Source organism: Giraffa tippelskirchi, chromosome X (genome assembly GCF_054371585.1).
Source record: "Giraffa tippelskirchi isolate mGirTip1 chromosome X, T2T-mGirTip1v1.2.pri, whole genome shotgun sequence".
NCBI classification, from domain to species: domain Eukaryota; kingdom Metazoa; phylum Chordata; class Mammalia; order Artiodactyla; family Giraffidae; genus Giraffa; species Giraffa tippelskirchi.
In genome coordinates, this window is record NC_137289.1 from 146,931,750 (window position 1) to 146,951,472 (window position 19,723).

The following is a 19,723-nucleotide window of genomic DNA, read 5'->3' on the forward strand; positions in this document are numbered from 1 at the left end:
GGCTGCACCATTTTACAGTCCTGATCTTTGTAGATACCAATTTACATTTCTAAATGTACCCCTTTCTAAAATGAGAAATCTTTCTAAAAATACAAGCCCTGCTTCCCAGTCATTTCATCCTTCAGTATCCCCTTTGACTACCTCCATTGCTGCTGAGTTGTACTGATTTACCCTGTCTGTTGCCCACAGGGCAGGACTTGCCATTTGTTTCTTTGCTGCTGCATCTGCAATGCCTAGCAGCTACCACGAGCACAGGCTGAGAGTGAATGCAAATGTGGTGAAGAACTAGCGACTGAGGAATCCAGGTGAAGGGGTTACAAGTATCTATTGTACTATTCTAGCAACTTCTCTATAGATTCAAAGTGCTTCAAAATGAAAAGTTGTGGGAGGAAGACACACTAAGCAAGCCACTCCCCTGCCTTGGACCAACGCTTGTAAAGGTCTGAGAAAGCTGGATGCTGGCAATGACTGGTAGCCATGCCCAAAGCATCTCCTCCTGACACGCTGTTCTTAATGTCACAAACGGAAAATACCTACAAGTGTCCAAAACCTTAGGGACCCATGAAATATCCCAAGCCACACGCGACCCTGAAGATGGGAATGGGTCATCATTAGATGGCTCATGAATGAGTAAAAATCCAGCCTTTTTAGTTTAAAGGAGACAAACATTTCCATGGTACTTGCTGTTTACAGATGCAAGGGCATTCGCTTGGCTTCCCTCATGCAGGGTACACACTCCCCCTTCCAGGGCAGTGCCTGGTACTGTCAGGCAAAACATTAGGGAATCCATCATACCCTTTGACCTTTTCTACTTACCTTAAGAGCTGGGGGCTGAACTTTCTCGGGGCTGTAAGGATCTGCCTGGCCAGCAAATGTGTGTCCATGGATAGAGTCAACACCAATGCAGCAGGGCTCTGGGTGCGGGGGGCTGGTCTGGGCGCAGCTGCTACAGCCACTGTCCACCGAGTCTGCCTGCCAACTCCTGCAGATGGACATGGCAAAAGCTCCCAAAATGTTCATCAAGGACTGAGTTCACTGCTGCACTTAGAGCAGAGATGCTCAGTATTTGCTTCTGATGACTGAAGATGGGCACTTTTCTCATAAAGTGAAAGGCATTTAGGTTCTTTATGGAAGAGAGTGAGTGCTATGAGACCTTTCATCAGAGGGTCTGTCTTTCTGTCTCGCCCAATTGCAGTCACTGAAGATGCCAGGACCCTGGGACCACCTCTCTGAGTCCTCTCAGCTTCCTCCCCATCCCTGAACCCACCCCTCTGCTGTGCACTTTCCCTTCCGAAAATAAACTCCTTTTGAAAATAAACCCTGAGAAAGCTATTAGGAGGAAGTAGCAAGCTTTGGAAATATGATGCTCTTTATGGAAAAATGTGGAAGTAAAGCAACATGAAAGTGCCTCCGGAAAGGATCTGCCAGAAAGCGATACATTCGTGGTGCCACTCCTCTGAGCGATTCCTCTACTGCAGACACACCTGCCCTAGTCAAGCATTCGCCCACAGGCAGCTCTGGGTAAGACATAAAGGGGCATCACATGATTCTGTTTACACGATATGCTCAGAACGAGCAAATCCTTGGAGATAGCATGGAGATGGGCGGTGGTCAGGGGCTGAGAGGACTGGGTGGACTGCTAATGGGGATGGGGTTTCCTTTTGGCAGGATGAAAATGCTCTAAACTTGCCTGTGGCTTTGGGGGCGTAACTGTGTGCCTGTATTAAAATCCACTGAACCGTGCACTTAAAGGGGTGAACTGTATGGTAGGGAGATTGAAATGTGAAACTCAAAGTCGCTTAGTCATGTTTGACCCTATGGACTGTAGCCTGCCAGGCTCCTCTGTCCATGGGGATTCTCCAAGCAAGAATACTGGAGTGGGTAGCCATTCTCTTCTCCAGGGAATCTTCCTGACGTAGGGAATGAACCAGGGCCCCTTGCATTGCTGGCAGATTCTTTACCGTCTGAGCCACCAGGGAAGCCCTGGTAGGGAGATTGTATCCCAATAAAGCAGTTAATAAAAAAAAAAACCCGAATTTTAAAGGCCTATTATATCCAATCTGGGCAGAGGGAGCCCTCAACAGTCCCCCCACTTTAAGAAAATTCAGGAACAGGAGGAAAGGTGAAAAGCCTGTGCCTATAGCTGGAGTCAAAGTATGGCCTTCCTGAAGACAACCATATGACCCCCTCATGAGAACCCAGACTTCTGCACAAAGGTATCCAACAGTCGCCCAGCACATTCTACAGAAACTAACACTGTAGCTGCTTCACTCCAGGAAGACGAGCTGCATCTTTCTCAGGGGCTGCCAGCTGCGCTCACCTCTCAGACACGGCCTCGGCCTGCTCCTCCTTGCGCTCCATCTCCAGGATCTCCTCCTCTGTGTACTCCAGCTTCACGCGCTCCTCGGCCAGCTCTCTCTCTACTGCCTGCAGCTGCGCTGTGGTTCTCGCCAACAGCACCGTCACTGCGTCCTGCAGGACGAAAGGGATGATGCTGAGAAGCAGCTGAGGCCAGCGGTGTGCGGTGGCGAAACAGAAAGCCTGCGGGAGCACCCTCCTGCCCTGGCCGGCTGGCGGCCGTCCAGTGGCCATCCCCAGCTGCCCTCCAGTGGGAAGCAGCTCAGCTCTGGTTGACAGCAAGTCAGTAATTTGGCCTTTTTAGGGATCTCTGAAGATTCAAATTTTAAAGCAACCAACGCATCACTTATGATCAAGAACATGCTACATTAAAAAATATTATCCTGAACGGCCACATGCATCACTATGTGCTCAGTTGCTTGGTGGGTGAGTCAGCAGGGTCTTCTCTGAAACAAACGTGTGTGTGCTAGGTCACTTCAGTTGTGTCCAACTCTTTCAGACCTCATGGACTGTAGCCCACCAGGCTTCCCTGTCCATGGGATTCTCCAGGCAAGAATACTAGAGTGGGTTGCCATTTCCTTCTCCAGGGGATCTTCCCAACCCAGAGATTGAATCCACGTCTCTTGGATTGCAGACGAATTCTTTACCACCAAGCCATCGGGGAAGCCCAAGCATCACTATTACTTCTCTTGAAACCATTTTTATTACTTCTCTTGAAACCCTGCTTCTTCACAGCCACTGTGTTCTAAAACCACTTCTATTCCTATCACCCCAAACTCTGTTATTAAAGTGCTAGTCCCTCAGTCATGTACGACTGTTTGCGACTTCATGGACTGGAGAGCCCCCCAGGCTCCTCTGTCTGTGGGATTCTCTAGGTAAGAATACTGGAGTGGGTTGGCATGCTCTCCTCTAGGGGAGCTTCCTGACCCAGGGATTGAACTCAGGTCTCCTGCATCGCTGGCAGATTCTTTACTGTCTGAGCCACCAGGGAAGTCCATGTTTACATAAGCTGTTTCTTAGAAACAGTGTCCCCAGGAAGAGCCTGTCTCAAAGCCGGGCCACCTACTGTCTTCCCGCAAGCAGCCAGTGTCAGGTCCCGGGCGGCACAGTCTCCCGGCCGCTCCTCCGCCCGCCGGGGCGGCTCGGGGCCAGTGAACACCTGGACTGAGTACCATCGCAGCTGCATCTCGCTCGAATCGTAATCGGTCAGGTTAATCTGAGCAATGCCCTGCAAGATGTTTAAGAAAAAAAAAAAGCACAACAGGTCCTGAATGACTGCATCTTAACAACCGATGAGCATCAAATAAAGTCACACTTTAATGTTAACCACAAAGGCCACACAATATTTCACTGCTCTTCAAAGGCTGCATGCATGCATGCTACGTCACTTCAGTTGTGTCCGACCCTTGGTGACCCTATGGACTGCAGCCCTCCAGGCTCCTCTGTCCATGAGAGTTTTCAGGCAACAATACTGGAGTGGGTTGTCATTTCCTTCTCCAGGGGATCTTTCTGACCCAGGCATCGAACCCATGTTTCTTTAAGTCTCCTGATTTAGCAGGCAGATTCTTTACCACTGGCGCCACCAGGGAAGCCTAAAAAGGCTGCAGTGAAATGAAAGTCATCACAAAGGATCTAATGGGGGCAGCTCCTTGCTTGCAGGTTCAGCTCAATCAGAAAGTGCTAGAAGGGGAAGTAGGGCAGAGAACGGACAACGTGAAGTGGTGGGTCAGGCTCAGGGTATGCCACTTAGAAGAGCTGGTGATTCTCACAGGAATTTTTGAAAAAAGGTTGGTGGAACTCTACTCTAATTCTGACACTGAGGGAGTGGGACTAAAGGGGAAAATTCCAACCTTGGGAAGAAAGCAGCCTGGTTTCCAAGCCCCGCCCTGGCTGCCTAGGTAAAGATGGATAGCTGACCCACCCGGCTCCAAGGTTGCCAGATAAAATAGTGTGCATCTGGGTGAAATGTCATTTCAAATAAACAGCAGATTTTTTAAAAAATATCAATTCTGTCCCAAATATTACACGGGACATACTTATACTAAAAGGGATCCATAGTTTATTTGAAATTCAAATGTAACTGACCATCCTATAGTTCTATCTGCCAAGTTTATCAGACCTATTTATTAGTTCCTGTGACTGAAGATGGGGATACTGCAGAAGTGGTCACGCAGATGTTTTACAAGTATTCGTTGAGATAATATACAAGTATAAAACACTTGACAAGATAAGGGGTTTTATCACCCCTTTTTCTCCTCCCTGCGACAGAGATCCTTTGACAGCGGCACAATTTATCAGCGCCCCACCGCGGGACTCAGGCAGGCAGGGAGGGAGGAGGACGGGGCAGGGAGGGGCCGTACCAGCAGTTCCTCCTGCAGTTGCGGGTTCACGGAGCACACGTATAACTGAAGAGACTTCAACATCACCATGCTTGAATGCACAGGGATTCTGAACACTTCATTAAATACCAGGGGGGCTTGCAATTCCAGAGCCTTCGAGCAGTAAGTGTTTGGCGTGCTGGAGTCAAGCGGGGGCAGATAGACACGGATGTGTCTGCAACCGAGAGAGGGAGGAAAAAAGCAGATGGAGGCAACATTTACTGACACAGCTGCATGGGACACGCGTGGACCACAGAAGCGGGCAGATACGCCACCTTGTTTCACTGCCCATACCCAGAATTTTACTGTCTTTTGGAGAAGATTCTTTTTGTCAACTAAGAGTAAGGCCAAAGAACTTGCATGCCCCTGGAGATCAGGGGGAGAAAACCCACTCACAAAGGGGAGACTTCAAGGTCAGTGGTTAGGACTTGAGAGGGACTCAAGTGGACATTCTGCTTTCACCATCTTTGTGGGAAAAAATCTGGACGATCTCTCCACGGCCCCTTGGCTCCCTCCCCAAGCTCTGCCTGCCGCATCAGGGTGTGCTCCCTGCCCTGTTCACCCCCAGCGTGGAAGCCAGCACCGAGGAGACGCTCAAGCGTCAGTGGATGCCGCAAACCCTCAGCCACCAAAAACCAGGCTGCTTCCAAGGGCTTTGCTAGGCCAGTCTGCAAAGATGACTCACGGAAGGGGGGGGCACCATCTTGCGTGAACGCCCATCACAGGGGGGGCTCACCCACCTGGGTAAGTGGGACTCCCCCTCCCACCCATCGGGCACCCATCTTCCTGCTGGGGACAACTTGAATTCCCTTCTCCCAGTTCAGGCACCTCATCTGGTCTCAAGAGACGAGTGCAGCCGTGTCACCACCAAGCCTTGTGACCAGGAGGGACATCTTAAGCTCAAAGGCTTCCGACGAAGGGCACACAGCCCTTCCTCATCATGGCCACACACATAACCAGACTGGCTTCATGAATGCCACCTGCTTCCAATAATAAACCAGCCTCTTCTTAAAACTTACAATCTTTTATATTTAAGACAGACATGCCCTGGTGTTTTATTCTGAATTCAGGTTCTAAAACAGCCTTTTCCCCTGCCCAAACGGCCAAGCAGCACAGGTCAGCCAGCGGTGCAGTGTGGAGGAGGGCCTGGGGGAGCTTACATTCTGCAGTCTTCCTTTACCATCAGCCCAGCAAAGTTCTTCAGTTGGAGCACGTTCACAAGGAGACACTCATTGGCCCTGTCAAGCCTGGAAAATAAAACACGAGTTCACAGACTGCAAACTCCCTGAGGTGGACAAATCCTTGTGGTGCAACTATCGCAGTGGCCCTCACCCCACTCCCAGGAGACCGGTGTGAAGTCTGGGAACATTTCTTATTGTCACACCAAGTGCGGGGGTGGCTACTGGATCTTGCTGCCGCTGAACACTCCAGAGTACACAGGATGGCCCCCAACCAAGAATGACCCAGCCCCAAGGTCATGAGCGCCAACACTGAGAAACACTCGGCTAGGATGACAAGAGTGAGCAAAAGAAAGCTGCTGGGATGTGAACATCCTGCCTTGCTCCTCTGAGCACTGCTGGTTATCGCCTGGATAGAAACTGTAACTAGAATCTCAAATGCTTTGTGTTGCAAAGCACCCAGCTCCTGGACTCCACAGGGTTGACAGTCCCCACCTGTGACTTGGTGTCGGGGGACAGCGATGGAGCTGCTTACACAGGTCCCTTCGTCCCTCCCAGCCTGTGGGCAGAGCTCTGAGTTGGTGGGCGGGCCCCAATCTACCCATCATCTTCATGATCCACAGGGAAAGAGTCTTCTGTACTTACAGAAATCCGACATGGATCTGGGGCCCCTCGTTACTGCAAGCATCTCCACGAACAGGCTCGTCAGCATCCTCACTCCTGAACACAATCAGAAAAGGACCCATTACTCCAGGGGACGTGGTTACTGCGGGCTCAGCAGAAACTCCCGCTAGGGGTGCTTCTTGGTGAGAAGGGCTTTATTAAGTGGGGACTGAAATAAATGCTCTAAAGTAAATGAAAGGGCACGGCAGGTCCCCAGGATCCATGACGCCATCGCACAGGGTGCCTGCCGACCAAGTGGTATTTCTGAGAAAATAACTGCATACCTCTGAAGACCATATGTGATGTTTAGGACAAAGTTCAAAAACATGTCCTTTAAAACGCTACACAATAAATGAGATGTGTACAGATGCCCGAGGCGAAATAAATGACATCAAAGGTCTCAAACAAAATAAAGCCCAGAATCGTTCTGCCCTTGCAAAGTGATTCCTTGAGCTGAGGAAAGTGGGAGGGATGGAGAGGCATGGACATCCATTTCAAGTAAACATCCTTTCTAGAAAAAAAGCAGGTGTCTCTTGCACACTAATTCTCCTTTTCCAGCTCTACTGGGCTTGTGCCTTTCACTGCCCCCCCCCGCCCAGGGCTGGAGAGAGAGCAGTCGTCCTAGAAACAGGGAGGCAGGCCAGTCCCCAGACACCACCCGGAAGCAGAAGGGTTCCCTGGGAATGCTAAGAGCCCCCTCCTGGGTGGAGAGAAAGTCGAAGAGCTGCACCCCACAGACACACACAGTGTCAAGCCAGACAGGTATGGGCAGGGCTGTCTTTTGGGAAGTCAGCCCAGGGAGGGGAGAAGGTCAGCTTCTAACCTTTTGTTGGGAGGTTCAAACACGCCGCTGTCGCTGGCCAGGGAGTAATCAGACAGGCAGGTGGACATGTGGCACGGTCTCTGCTCCAGCCTCTGGGCGCTGTCTTCTCGAAGGGTCACTGCTGTAAGCAAGAGACATGGCCTCAGGAGGTGACAGTGCAGGAGGCCAGGTCACAGCACAGACAAAGGCACAAAGCGGCAGAGACAGGCCAGCATGCGCACAGATGTGTGCCTAACCACACTCTGCTCGAGAACCTTCTGATAATGAAAACTGGAAGATATGGGCTTCCGGCTACTTCTTTAAAAGCTTTTTAAATGACCATAAATCTCCTTTCACCTCCTTAATGAGCACACAGGACAGAAGGTGGTGGGAAGGCCCTGGGCATGGTGGCACTCTGAGAGTGTCAGGGAGAAAGAGATCACTCAGGCACGGACAGCGAGTTCTCTGAGAGCTCAGAGGGTCAGTGTTTCCTCTTTGATGCTGCCTGGTATTCTCCACGCTTCATACAAGAAATGTGGACTATACTGCTTCACAATCGGAAAACAGAATTAAGAAATAAATCATCAAAACCACCGCTAACAAAACGTAGTGACTTTCAAGTCAGAGGATATACAGATGCAACCCAGACTCGGCCTTTGTCAATGTCTCTGTGGCCCTTTTTTCTGACTACAGCATCCTCCTCAGCAGTCCTGGGGACAGACTGGCTTCCAGAAGGTTCTCCCAGGATTAGACAGTCTCATTACTGAGCAGCTTTACTTTTGTCTCAGACCTACTTTAACCAAGAGCCACTGACATTCTCCCCTTTACTGTTTCATCAAGCCCTTCTACTCTTTCCCTCACAGCACCAAGTGCCCTCTGCTGAATGTGACAGTGGACACAGGAGCCTCCACACTGTCAGGAGAGGCACACCTGGTTAGAATACAGGCTTAAACCGTGAAGCCCCAACTGAGCCTCACTCTGGCATCACAATGCCTCCTGTTAATCATGCAGGGCCCTCTGGTCTCTCTACTTTTCTTCAGGCATCGAAGCTCTAGAAATCGAAAATTTAGACATCCATGCATCCCTAAGTTGAGGGAATTTCGCAACAAAATTTGGAATTTCTCTCTCACTGCGATGAAGATGGATGAAGAGAGAAAGGAAATGAAAGGCTTAATCCTCAGTGATCGCAAGCTTAGTGCATTCCCTCAGTCCACCAATGACCAACTCTCTTTTCAACCAAATTATTAATTCACGGAACAGTTAAACCCAAACACATTCAGTGGGGTACAAAACAGATGGGGGTGTCTGTGGCTTTGGTCTCACGATGTTAACTGCAGACAAAAGCTGACCTTCCAAAGGTGTGCAGCACCCATCTTAGGGGCCGCCGGCTCCACCTCAGTCAGAGGCAGAAACTGACTCGGTCCCAGGGTGGCTGGAGGTACCGACTCACACATCATTGATCACCAATCCCAAGTCCAGCTCTGCTTATCATCCCTGCCCCACGGAAGAAACCGAAGTCTCCAGGTCTGAACTGCAAATGGAAGCCCTCAGGTTGCTGCGTGGAACCCCAGAAAACACAACTGCTCACTACTTCTATTCCCAGTTCTGCCACTCGGCCTTACACATCTTTAAGGAAGTAACACCATGCAACAATCCAGTCAAATTGCAGGCAACCCAGTAACGTGACTCTGACAAAATTTCTCTCTCATTGAGATGAAGATGGACGAATAGAAAAAGGAAATGAAAGGCTTAATCCTCAGTGATCACAAGCCTAGTGCATTCATGGAGCAACCGGATACAGGAGTTGACAGAAGGAAGCATGGTCATCTGTAGCCCTGGGTGAGAAAAAAGCACATGGAAGACCCCCCACTACACACCCCAACTGTCTGCTCTCGGGCTTCAAGGCAATGATGGGACAGTGGGGAGCAGCCAATGAAGTAAGGAATAAACAATCTTCTTCACATTATTTTTTTTAAAGGCCCTGAACTTTTCATCATGAAATACAGACTGACAGACACTGAGACCTAAGGACAACACCACCATTTGACAAAAAATAAGAAAGTATAAGGAAAATCACATTGTGGGCAAAGCTGCCAGTTGACATACTAAAATAATGGAAGCATTAAAGTCTAGAGGGAAATGAAAGAAGGAAAAAATACTCCAAGCTTTTAAGAAAGTTCTTACACCACTTTCATACCTAGATGAATACCACTGAAATGACAATAACAAGAGTAACTGTTGAGCTACTTTAAAGGACAGCTATGAGCTATGCCCTTCCTGACCACGCCTTGACCATCCTAAATACACTGATTCACTGAACAAGGATGTGACACAGCCTGACCAGCAAGGCAAAGGCAAGTCCAAGGTCACTTACAGTGAATGTTTCTGTCGAGCCGCATGAAAAAAGAGATAAAAAAGCAGAAAATGAAAGCACTGTAGAAGTTAAGCCAACAATTTTAAACAGGATAAAGAATGTAATAAAAACATCAATAAACAGATGAATAAAGTCAAAATATTTATGGATTTATATTAGCAAGTACCAGTGGGAATGAAAATAGTAATGGATTTCAAAATCATGACACATCTGACTTTTAAAATCTGCAGAAGATAAAACTGTAGTAAACATGTAAAAACTGTTGAAGATAACCGTTTCTTTTTCCCCTCCCCTGCCCCACCTTCAGTCTCCTCACACTAATTTAAAACACAATGGGTGATTGTGAATTTTGTGTTACTAAAATTTTATCTTGTTAAAGGTTGCTTGAGTCAAACTTAAACAGGTACTGTTATTAGACTGGAGACTGCAGGGAACTACGTGACCTCGGGCATCATAAATGGGGGGAGGGTGTTAATATAATGAGTATTGACATCCTCTGCAACTTTATGAAGCTGCGATGACTCTAGGCTTGGGCATTCCCAAAGATCAAGGGAGGCCAGGAGTCATCCATTGTCCATGCCTCAAGCTGCTTACCCAACCCAGCCCTCATGGAGCACCCATCAGGACCCATTCACGGAGTCTAATACTTCTAGTTTGTAAGGGGTATTTGTAATTTGAGTGTGTGCTAAATTGCTTCAGTCATGTCTGGCTCTGTGTGACCCCATGGACTGTAGCCCGCCAGGCTCCTCTGTCCATGGGATTCTCCAGGCAAGAATACTGGAGTGGGTTGCCATGCCCTCCTCCAGGGGATCTTCCCAACCCAGGGATCGAACCCGTGTCTCTAATCTCCTGCATTGGCAGGCAGGGTCTTTACCACTAGCACCACCTGTAAAGTGCTTGTAATTTAAGTAATTAATTTGTAATCTGAATAATTTTACTCAGTGTCATATACAAATACACCACCAGATGGCAGTATCTGACCATGCCAGAAGCAAAGCCCTTGGTCTAAGAATTCTGAAACATCATAACATCCATCACAAAGCGGAAAAGAAAAGGAAGTCAGGATCAGAAATTAAGTTAGCTCTTCTCTTTCCCACCCTATCTTTATCCTGGACCAAAAGAGGTGTTTGGCCTTATGTGGACTTTCTGCATACACAGACTGACACTCTTGTATCTCAACCTCTTAAGACAAGTTGGTATGGGTGTGTGGTACTCAGTCATGTCCAACTCTTTGGAAACATGCAAACCCCATGAACTGCATTCTAAAAGGCTCCTCCGTCCATGGAATTATCCAGGCAAGAATACTAGAGGGGGTTGCCATTTCCTATTCCAGCAGATCTTCCCAACCCAGGGATCACTGTGCTGTCAAAAGTGGGTGAGGAACAGTGAGAAAAGTAAGCTCAAGCAACAACAGATGCACAATTCAGTCCTTATTTTGTATTTTCTTTTTTGAATCACAGGAATAAACATGGAACACTGAACCTGTGATTATAATGAAGAACAAAGTGAATAAAGTTCCTCTGGACATGTGAATTACAGAAACAACATATATGGGGATATGCAAGGTGTGTTTGCAAACACAGAGGGGAAGATACTGAAATAAGAGATGCCAAAAAGCATGGGTTTGGGTAAACTCCAGGAGTTGGTGATGGACAGGGAGGCCTGGCGTGCTGTGATTCATGGGGTTGCAAAGAGTTTGACATGACTGAGTGACTGAACTGACCTGAACTGAGACAGATGAAATTCTCATGGCTATGTTTCTTGATCTGAACAGCATCAGAGAAATCAATTTCATAGCAAGGACTGATGCTCACAGGTATGCCTTTTCACTTCCCCCATGATAGACAAGTACAAGAACAAAGGATAAAGAGTGAAGTCACAGGGCCAAAGGAAGGAGAGATTTCCGGAGGGGCCGTAGCCCGACAGCCGCCCCCGTGCTGGTCTGAGGTGGGCACGCACAGAAATGCTCCATCTGGGCACACTCCCTGGGAACTTCAATATGGCCCAAGTACTTGTTTATCAGGCTCCCAATGTGGAGGAACATGTGGTTCTTATGTTTATTTATAACAACTAACATTCTGAAAACTAGCGAAATACCGGGAAAGACTACTTTGTCAGTTTCCATGACATTTCAAGGACCAGGGACAAGACAAAAGCAAAAGCACGCAGGCAGAGCGGGTGTGCGGGCTTCCTCATCTGTCATCGAGGACCATCCATTGAGGGTCGTACTAAGCTGAGCGCCCCTGAGGCCACAGCAGAGCAACTGGCCTCCCTGCACATGACTTCCTCAATGAGCCTGGACCCTTGCCTCCCGGCCCGGGGCACCCATGGGACTCATCGGTAGGTACCTGCAGCTGTGGGAGTAGTGGCCACTTGGGGTCCTCGCTCATGAGATCCTTCCCCATCCCCGGGGCACCCATGCGGCGGCAGGGCCACAGCTCCTGGCAGGTCTTCGTCCCCCAGGGCGGCGGCCTGAGCCCGCAGCCTGTCCAGGGCACCCAGGCCTGCCACCTCGAAGCCATCACCGAGCTGGGCCAGTGGCGAGTCTCGCGAGGCTGGGAGGAAGGGCGTGTCCAGGGGCGAGCTGGGAGGGGACAGCGAGGATAGGGAGGAACGCGAGGACAGGGAGGCCAGCGACTGAGGCGTGTCCAGGGAGCGCCTCGGCTTGTGCAGGCCCGGGGGCCCCGCGGTGTCCACCAGGCCCACATCCCGGCCCAGGGAGTCGAAGGGCACGAGGTCGAAGCGCAGGAGTGGGCCGCCCTCGGCGTCAGGCTTGTCGTACTGTGGGAGCCCGTAGATGTCGGTGAAACTGACGGAGCTCAGCGAGCCCCGGCTGGAAGCCAAGGAGCCCCGGCTGGAGGCCAGGGAGCCACGGCTGCTCCCCGAGGACACGGTCAGGGTGCTGGCAGACAGGCTGAAAAGAGAAGAGCAGCCTGGAGCCCATTCGACCCCACCCAAGGCCCACCTCTGGGATGCTCCAGGAGCAAAACCCCGCCTCCTGCTCATCAACCCCACCTGTGAGCTGTTTAAGACACCCACTCCCCACCCTTGAGTTCGTGACTATTTCCTTTGTTTCTGTGCGTGTCAGCAGAGAACACAAGTTAACATCCAGGACTCTTGCCCCAGTTTAAGTTCCAGCTCAAACTCAGACTAGCTGAAGGTCTTTTTTGGTCAAGGGCTTTTTGCCCTTTCTGAGCCACCCACTTTCTTGGGTGGGGAGTGCTGTGATGAGAATAGTTCCTGCCTCAAGGCACTCTTAGGAGGGGAACTGAGAAAATAATACACAGAAAGCCCTTGACACTCTGCTTTCCAATACAGTTAAGTACTTGAAAACCAGACCTATTACTGAGCATCCACATCATAAAGATATTTGTGCCTTAAAGAAATAAAAATGTATGTGTGCATATATGTACATGAATATATACACTTTCTGATGCTGTGAGCTACAAAATTCTTGGGCAAATCTGAGTTCAGATTCGTTATTCTGAAGTCCCACTTGGTTCTCCTCAGAGTCCTTGGATCATATATGATATGAGAAGCTCCTCTTAAAAATATCATGTGTCCACTTTTCTGTCCTGTGTTTACAACCACTTCAGGTTCTTAGTTCTGGGAGAGAAAACCAAGGTGAAGGGCATTGTGAAGCTCATAATGAAGCTCCCATCATTACAAGATGATAATCAAGTTACTCACCTTTGTAACTGGGACTGGAGATAGGACGTGAGCCGGGTGGCTTCTTCTAGCTGCATCAGGAGACAGTTTCTTTTTTCCTGAAGCAGAATCCTGTAGGTATGAAAACAGTCCACTGGTGGATTTCAAAGATAGCAAGTATATTTTCCTAACAAGAAATGCAACTATTAATTCCCCCAAACTGACTGAGGTTTGAATGACTAAATTCTAAAAAGCATATCCAGGTCATAAACACCAAGATAACAGAGATGTGTGTTGTCTTGCTTGAAAATGTACCACCAGCCCCCTGAACAGCGCCTGATACACTGGGGAAGTGCAGCACATGGGTGGGTAGGTGGATGGATAGATGGGTGGGTGGGTGGATGGATGGAAGGATGGATGGATGGATGGATGGGTGGATAGAAGGATGGATAAATCAATGGGTGGGTAGCTGCATGGACTGATGGATACGGGGGTGGGAGGATGGACAGGCTGATAGATAGATGGATGAGTGAACAGGCAGTTTGGATGGACAACAGTCGACAAGAAGATGGGCATAAAGATGGGAGGATGGGTGTGGGTGGACGAACAGATAGATGGAGACTAGACTAGAAGATGGATACAAATGCCCAGTACACCGTAATCTACTGGAATTCCCTGGAACAAATCAGAGTCCCTCATTTTTAAGCCCTCTTCCAGGCAAAACCACATGAAATTCTAACATCTACAGAATTCAAAGATCAAGCACAAAATAAAAAAGCCACTGCCTGAGTGTGGGAGATAGTTTTCTCTCTACTTTTTCCTATGGGGAGGGTCAGAACGACGTCCTGAAAATACAAGGGCGGAGCACCTGGCACCTGCAGCGGGAGCAGGCAGGGTCTAAGTCATGGGTTCCCCGGTCTTCTTCCCTCCTCCATCCCCTTCTCAACCATCTCCCACTTGTGAACAGGGACCAGGAGTCTTGGAGCCCTGAGCAGAGCTGGCACCCCTGGAGGACGGGCAGGTGCATGCTCCATCCATCTTCCACCAGGCAGTAGCTGCCAGAGGAATCAGTGGCCACATGCAGCTGTGCAATCTGGCTTTGCCAGCTGCTCCTCCGGCGCTACCTGCCCACCTTTCGGTGGCGCCCTGCATGGACGTGGCCCGGGCACGCTGGATCTCCTCCTCCAGGCGCCGCCGCTCCTCCTCCAGTCTCACCACGTCCTCCGCCGGCCGCCTCTGCTGGATGATGAGCTGTAGCTCCTGAAGCAGGGCCTCCTTCTCCTTGACGAGCTGCAGCCGGTCCCTGTCGGCCTCAGCCAGGCCCGGCCACGACTCGCTCTCCAGCTGGGCCAGCTGCTGCTGGATGTTCGAGACTCTGCAGGAGAGGGACACGGGAAGATCCACGAACTTGATGAAACACATGCATCTTCACACAGTCTGAGCACCGTCAAGCAGATTCTAGAAACTCACTCTGACCAACAGCGGAATGACTGCACTCAGTCAACCTCACACGGCACAAATAAGGGATCTGGAAGTGAGGTGGAATGAACATGATGTGGAAGCCCTTTGCATCATCTGCCCTGGCCTACGAGATTCGGGATGGCAGTAAGGATGTTTGTTGCAGGGCTTCCCAGGTGGCTCAGTGGTAAAGAATCACCTGCCATTGCGGGAGACCTGGGTTTGATCCCTGGGTTGGGAAGATTCTCTGGAGGAGTGCATGGCAACCCACTGCAGTATTTTTGCCTGGAGAGTTTCATGGACAGAGGAGCCTGGCGGGCTACAGTCCATGGGGTCGCAGAGTTGGACACGACTGAAGCGACTGAGCACGCACGCATGTTTGTTTCAAAGAAGACCCTGATTCACCCACATGCCTGGCGTTGTGTGCTGTTTTGGAACAAGACAGAGCTGGCTCATTTCTCTCCGTGCCCCCTCCCTCATCAGTAGCTGAACACCGTGCTAGACGCACGAGAGACGCTTCCGGCCACCTGCCTTCTCTGTGTGCCTAGCTGCGGAGCCCGCCTTGAGAAAACCCAGGAGAGAATCACACCCCTCATGGGATCCTCGAGTGCCGGAGGCCTCAACCATGCAGGACGTTCAAAATGCCTGGCAGAGAGCAGGTACTCAACCAAAGCTAAACGCATGAAACGGAGAATGAACACACCAGCAAGTATATGAAAGAATGGGAGTCAAGTCGCGGTGAGCCTGGATGTGGTGCAGGGTAACCCTCAAGCTTCAGAAATACAGCTCTCATCACCCCCACCGCGTGCACCCAAATGGCCCGCAGGCCCACTGGGCAGACAAACTAGTGTCCTGAGGTTGTGCTGAAGGCACAGGAAGTGAAAGAGACGTGGCTCGTGTTTTTAGAGCATCCCTAAAAGCAGGAGCACGATGTTTTATGCCCTTTACGTTTATATGTGGCTCAAGATGAGGGTGGCTTCTGGGCAGAAAGAAGGATTTGCAGACCTGACCAGAAGCCAGCCCTGTGCCGGACAGAGGTTGGCACACAGGCCCCAAACTAAATCCAATGACTTCTCTGAGGTCACAGAGAGCTGTGAGGGCAGCTAAGTGGCAGGTGCACTCAGTCCTCTAGCCTTAAGACAGTGGTTCTCAAAGTGGGGTCCCCGAGTCAGCCGCAGCATCACCTGGGAGCTCGTTACAAATGCAAACTTCAGGTCCCACCCCAGATCTGCTGAACACTATGCTCTGCGGATGGAGTGGGGCAACCCAGGTTTTGACAAGCCCTCCTAGGTGCTTCTTGCCAAAGTGTGACACCTGCTGCTTTTCAGACACCCCAGCCTGGTCTGGAGAATGCAAACTGTCCTTGGAGCTCTTAGGGCTTCCATCAGGCAGGGGTAGGATGATCCTCACTAAAATGAGAAAGGCAAGAGTGCTTCTGAGACTGTCCTGTTTGGTGCTCAGGACACATGTCATGAATCAAAGCTGGTGTCCTTGCTGGGTCCAGACTTCAGAATCCATCTCAACACTGTGCTTCCTTGCAGATACTGACAGTCAACTGGCATTGGCCCATGTGTTAAGGTCTGTGGGATATCCCTGTACCAGTCTGAGCTGCTCCTGAACTAGACATGAGCATGGGACTAGTCAATCTGACAAAAGGATTGGCCAAGGCGCCTTCTTCAAGTGAAGAAGCTGAAGCTCCAACACTTTGGCCACCTGATGCGAAAAGCCAACTCACTGGAAAAGACCCTGATGCTGGGAAAGATTGAGGGCAGGAGGAGAAGGGGACGACAGACAGAGGGTGAGATGGTTGGATGGGCTCATTGATTCAATGGATGTGAGTTTGAGCAAGCTCCAGGAGATGGTGAAGGGAAGCCTGGTGTGCTACAGTCCATGGGGTCACAAAGAGTCAGACATGGCTGCAAACTGAACAACAACAACAACCTTCTTCAAGCACCAAACCAATTAGAAAATCCACAGTCATGAAAAGAAAAGAGTATACAAGTTATAGTTTAAATGCGCACATTTTACTCAAGCCCCGTTCCCCAAGAAGGTAAAGAAAATAGCTGAATGTCAGTAGCTTTATTAGGCAAATTCTTTTCTAAGACCAATTTCCTGCAAATGTGTTGGAAAATGGTGCCAAACCATGTCACTGAAAAAACTAATGACAGATACAGCTCAACAGGGTTAGGAATCCAACTGGGCTTAAGCATCTACCTCTCTCTAATTAGTGTAATTAAAATTTATGGCAGTCATATAACTGAAGCCCAAGGAAGCACTCCAAGCAGACCCATAAATTAGCACCAAATCAGACATTAGACCCAGCGAAATTTTTGGAACATTCTACTATAGATCAAGCCAACTCAAAGGTAAGGAATAAATATAAAAGAGATGTACAAAGAGCAAATCCATTGGGTCCTCATAACTTTTCATTTCAGTGTACACAGGAAAGCCTATTTGAGCCCAAGTAAAGTTAGCAGTATTACCTGGTCATATATACTAATAATTCTCATACTACAAGCACACATATTTTTAAAAGCACTCCTTTTGAGTTTTTTGAAGTTAACATGTGAGGAGATCAAGGTTCCATTTGCACTGGCCAGCTCCAGGTTAGCCACCACTGCACTGGGATTCAAGTTGCTGAGGGTGGGTGGAGATCCAATCCTAGATAATCCTGCTTTTTCCAGGAAAATCTCAAGTGACTCAGTCGTGTCCGACTCTTTGCGGCCCCACGGACTGTAGCCCGCCAGACTCCTCTGTCCATGGGATTCTCCAGGCAAGAATACTGGAATGAGTTGCCACTTCCTTCTCCAGGGGATCTTCCCAACACAGGGATAGAATCCATGTCTCTTGCATTGCAGGCAGATTCTTTACCATCTGAGTCACCAGGGAAGCCCCCAAGTAATATCCACTATCAGAACAAAGATAAGGAAAAAACTGAATTACGAGAGGAAAAGGGCAGATTTCAAAAGGTCTGCCCGCTGTGAGCATAAAAGAAATAGTACAGTGGCCAGGATTAAACAGTGTACTGTAACCTTCCAGAGCTCGCAAGAAAAAGGTGTATGGACATAATGGTGAGGGGTGACTCCTGTAGCAGAAACAATTTGGGTGAAGCTGACTTAATGTAACTCACCTGGAAAGGTTGTTTGGGCTGTACTGAGCACTAGATGAGCACACTGTGCTTAAGAACAGACGTTTATTGCTTTTTTTAAAAAAATAATGAAATTTCATAGCACTGCAAATCACTGTAGAGCTCCCTATGAATCTAGAGGAATACTGGCATATATTGTGTGTGTTAGTCGCTCAGTGGTGTTTGACTCTTTGCGACCCCATGGACTGTAGCCCACCAGGCTCCTCTGTCCATGGAATTCTCCAGGCAAGAACACTGGAGTGGGTTGCCATTCCCTTCTCCAGGGTATATTCCCGAACCAGGGATCAAACCCAGGTTTCCTGCATTGCAGGCAGATTCTTTACTGTCTGAACCACAAGGGAAGCTGACTGGAATACACTAGAAAGTGTAATTTATTTCTCTAGATCCATAATCTGGAGTTAGATATTTAGGGTCTGCTCTTAGCCAGGCTGAGAGAAGCATGTGTCTGTCTGTACCGGGAACCAAGAATGCTAGAAGAATTCCTCCTTGTACATTTCTTGTACAAGTGGTGTCTTGAATATTTGCCATGGAAGAGGCAGGATGGCTTTACCTTTAAAACGATAAGCCTTGTCTACCGTGCTGCTAGCCCAGAAAGGAGCATCTGCAAGGAGGATCCTTCCTGTATTAGGGTTAATGGATCCAAGAGACCTCCTACCTCAGGCTAAATAACAAATGTACAGTTCTGATGTCCCTTCTATATCCACACCCAGTAGCTGATATGCAGTGCAGAATTGGAACCCCACTCTTGCAAGCACCATCATTCCAATTCCAGAAAATAAAGGTAAAACCATTTCCAGAAAGGATGTTTTCTACCATATTTTCTCAGTGAAATGAAATATAAGGAAACAAAGCGAGGTCACGATTAAAATTAGCAAAAAAAGAAACTTTTCCAAGTTCCTTTTTATTTTTTTTGGCTGTACCGTGTGGCTTGTGGGATCTTAATTCCCCAACCAGGGATTGAACATGGGACCACGGCATTATGTGCTCTCACTGCCCAAGTTCATTTTCAAAGAGAATCAAGATCAACTTAAAACTGGCGAGGGTTTGTTTTTTCCTTGAGAGTCAGCTGAGTTTACTGATTTTTATTTTTGATAGGATTACCTATCAAAAATCTACCTATAGATTACCTTCTATAGCCTATATATATCCTCTCACAAATGCCTTTTAAAGGCTTTAAGATACATGTCCCTGTGCACAGAATAATCAAGAAATGAAAGCAAGTCCTCAGTCAAGCATTCCGGTCTCATGTTTATCGTGTGATTTCTAAATTTCACCCCCTGAACAGGCCTAATGTAGACAGAAGTCAAATATGAATCATTTTTCCCTTACTATTTTTGCCCAAACACCTTTTCTGTTACAACCCAGGCACCATTAAACCATGAACGGAAACCTGCATTTATGTGGCAGAAACTGCTTGGACCCTTACGATTCATGTGGAAATCTTAAATATGACTTGCATTTTTCAAAGAAGAAAATGCACTTTTAGTATTGTACAGTTTTGAGGCATATTTTACATATTCAGAGTAATCCCCAGTTCTTGAATTTATAGCTCAATTCTGGCATCTACGATATAATTTTGCACGTTCCTAAAATACTGCTACTTTCTGGAACAGAAATGGAACTCCAGGCCAGCCACAGCCCTGACTCAGGGTGAGGGGACATGATGGACCCAATGCCACATTCTAGGACATGGTGCCAGGTTAGAGTCTCACGCCT

General features: G+C 48.7%; 1 protein-coding gene across 5 annotated transcripts in view; it reads right to left on the bottom strand.

The window, feature by feature from the left end:
* The window catches only part of WWC3 (WWC family member 3), a 108,096-nt gene that overhangs the window by 10,850 nt on the left and 77,523 nt on the right, over positions 1-19,723 (bottom strand). For 4 of the 5 annotated variants that reach the window (XM_081566145.1, XM_081566144.1, XM_081566143.1 and 1 more), the window contains 10 exons: positions 14,534-14,776; positions 13,444-13,533; positions 12,102-12,667; positions 7,401-7,521; positions 6,560-6,634; positions 5,897-5,983; positions 4,719-4,911; positions 3,425-3,586; positions 2,321-2,472; positions 817-982 (listed from right to left, as the gene is read on the bottom strand). In XM_081566145.1, coding sequence (XP_081422271.1) covers positions 817-982; positions 2,321-2,472; positions 3,425-3,586; positions 4,719-4,911; positions 5,897-5,983; positions 6,560-6,634; positions 7,401-7,521; positions 12,102-12,667; positions 13,444-13,533; positions 14,534-14,776 — 1,855 coding nt within the window. The remainder of the gene's footprint in view (positions 1-816; positions 983-2,320; positions 2,473-3,424; positions 3,587-4,718; positions 4,912-5,896; positions 5,984-6,559; positions 6,635-7,400; positions 7,522-12,101; positions 12,668-13,443; positions 13,534-14,533; positions 14,777-19,723) is intronic. The other variant, XM_081566148.1, reaches the window with a different exon arrangement.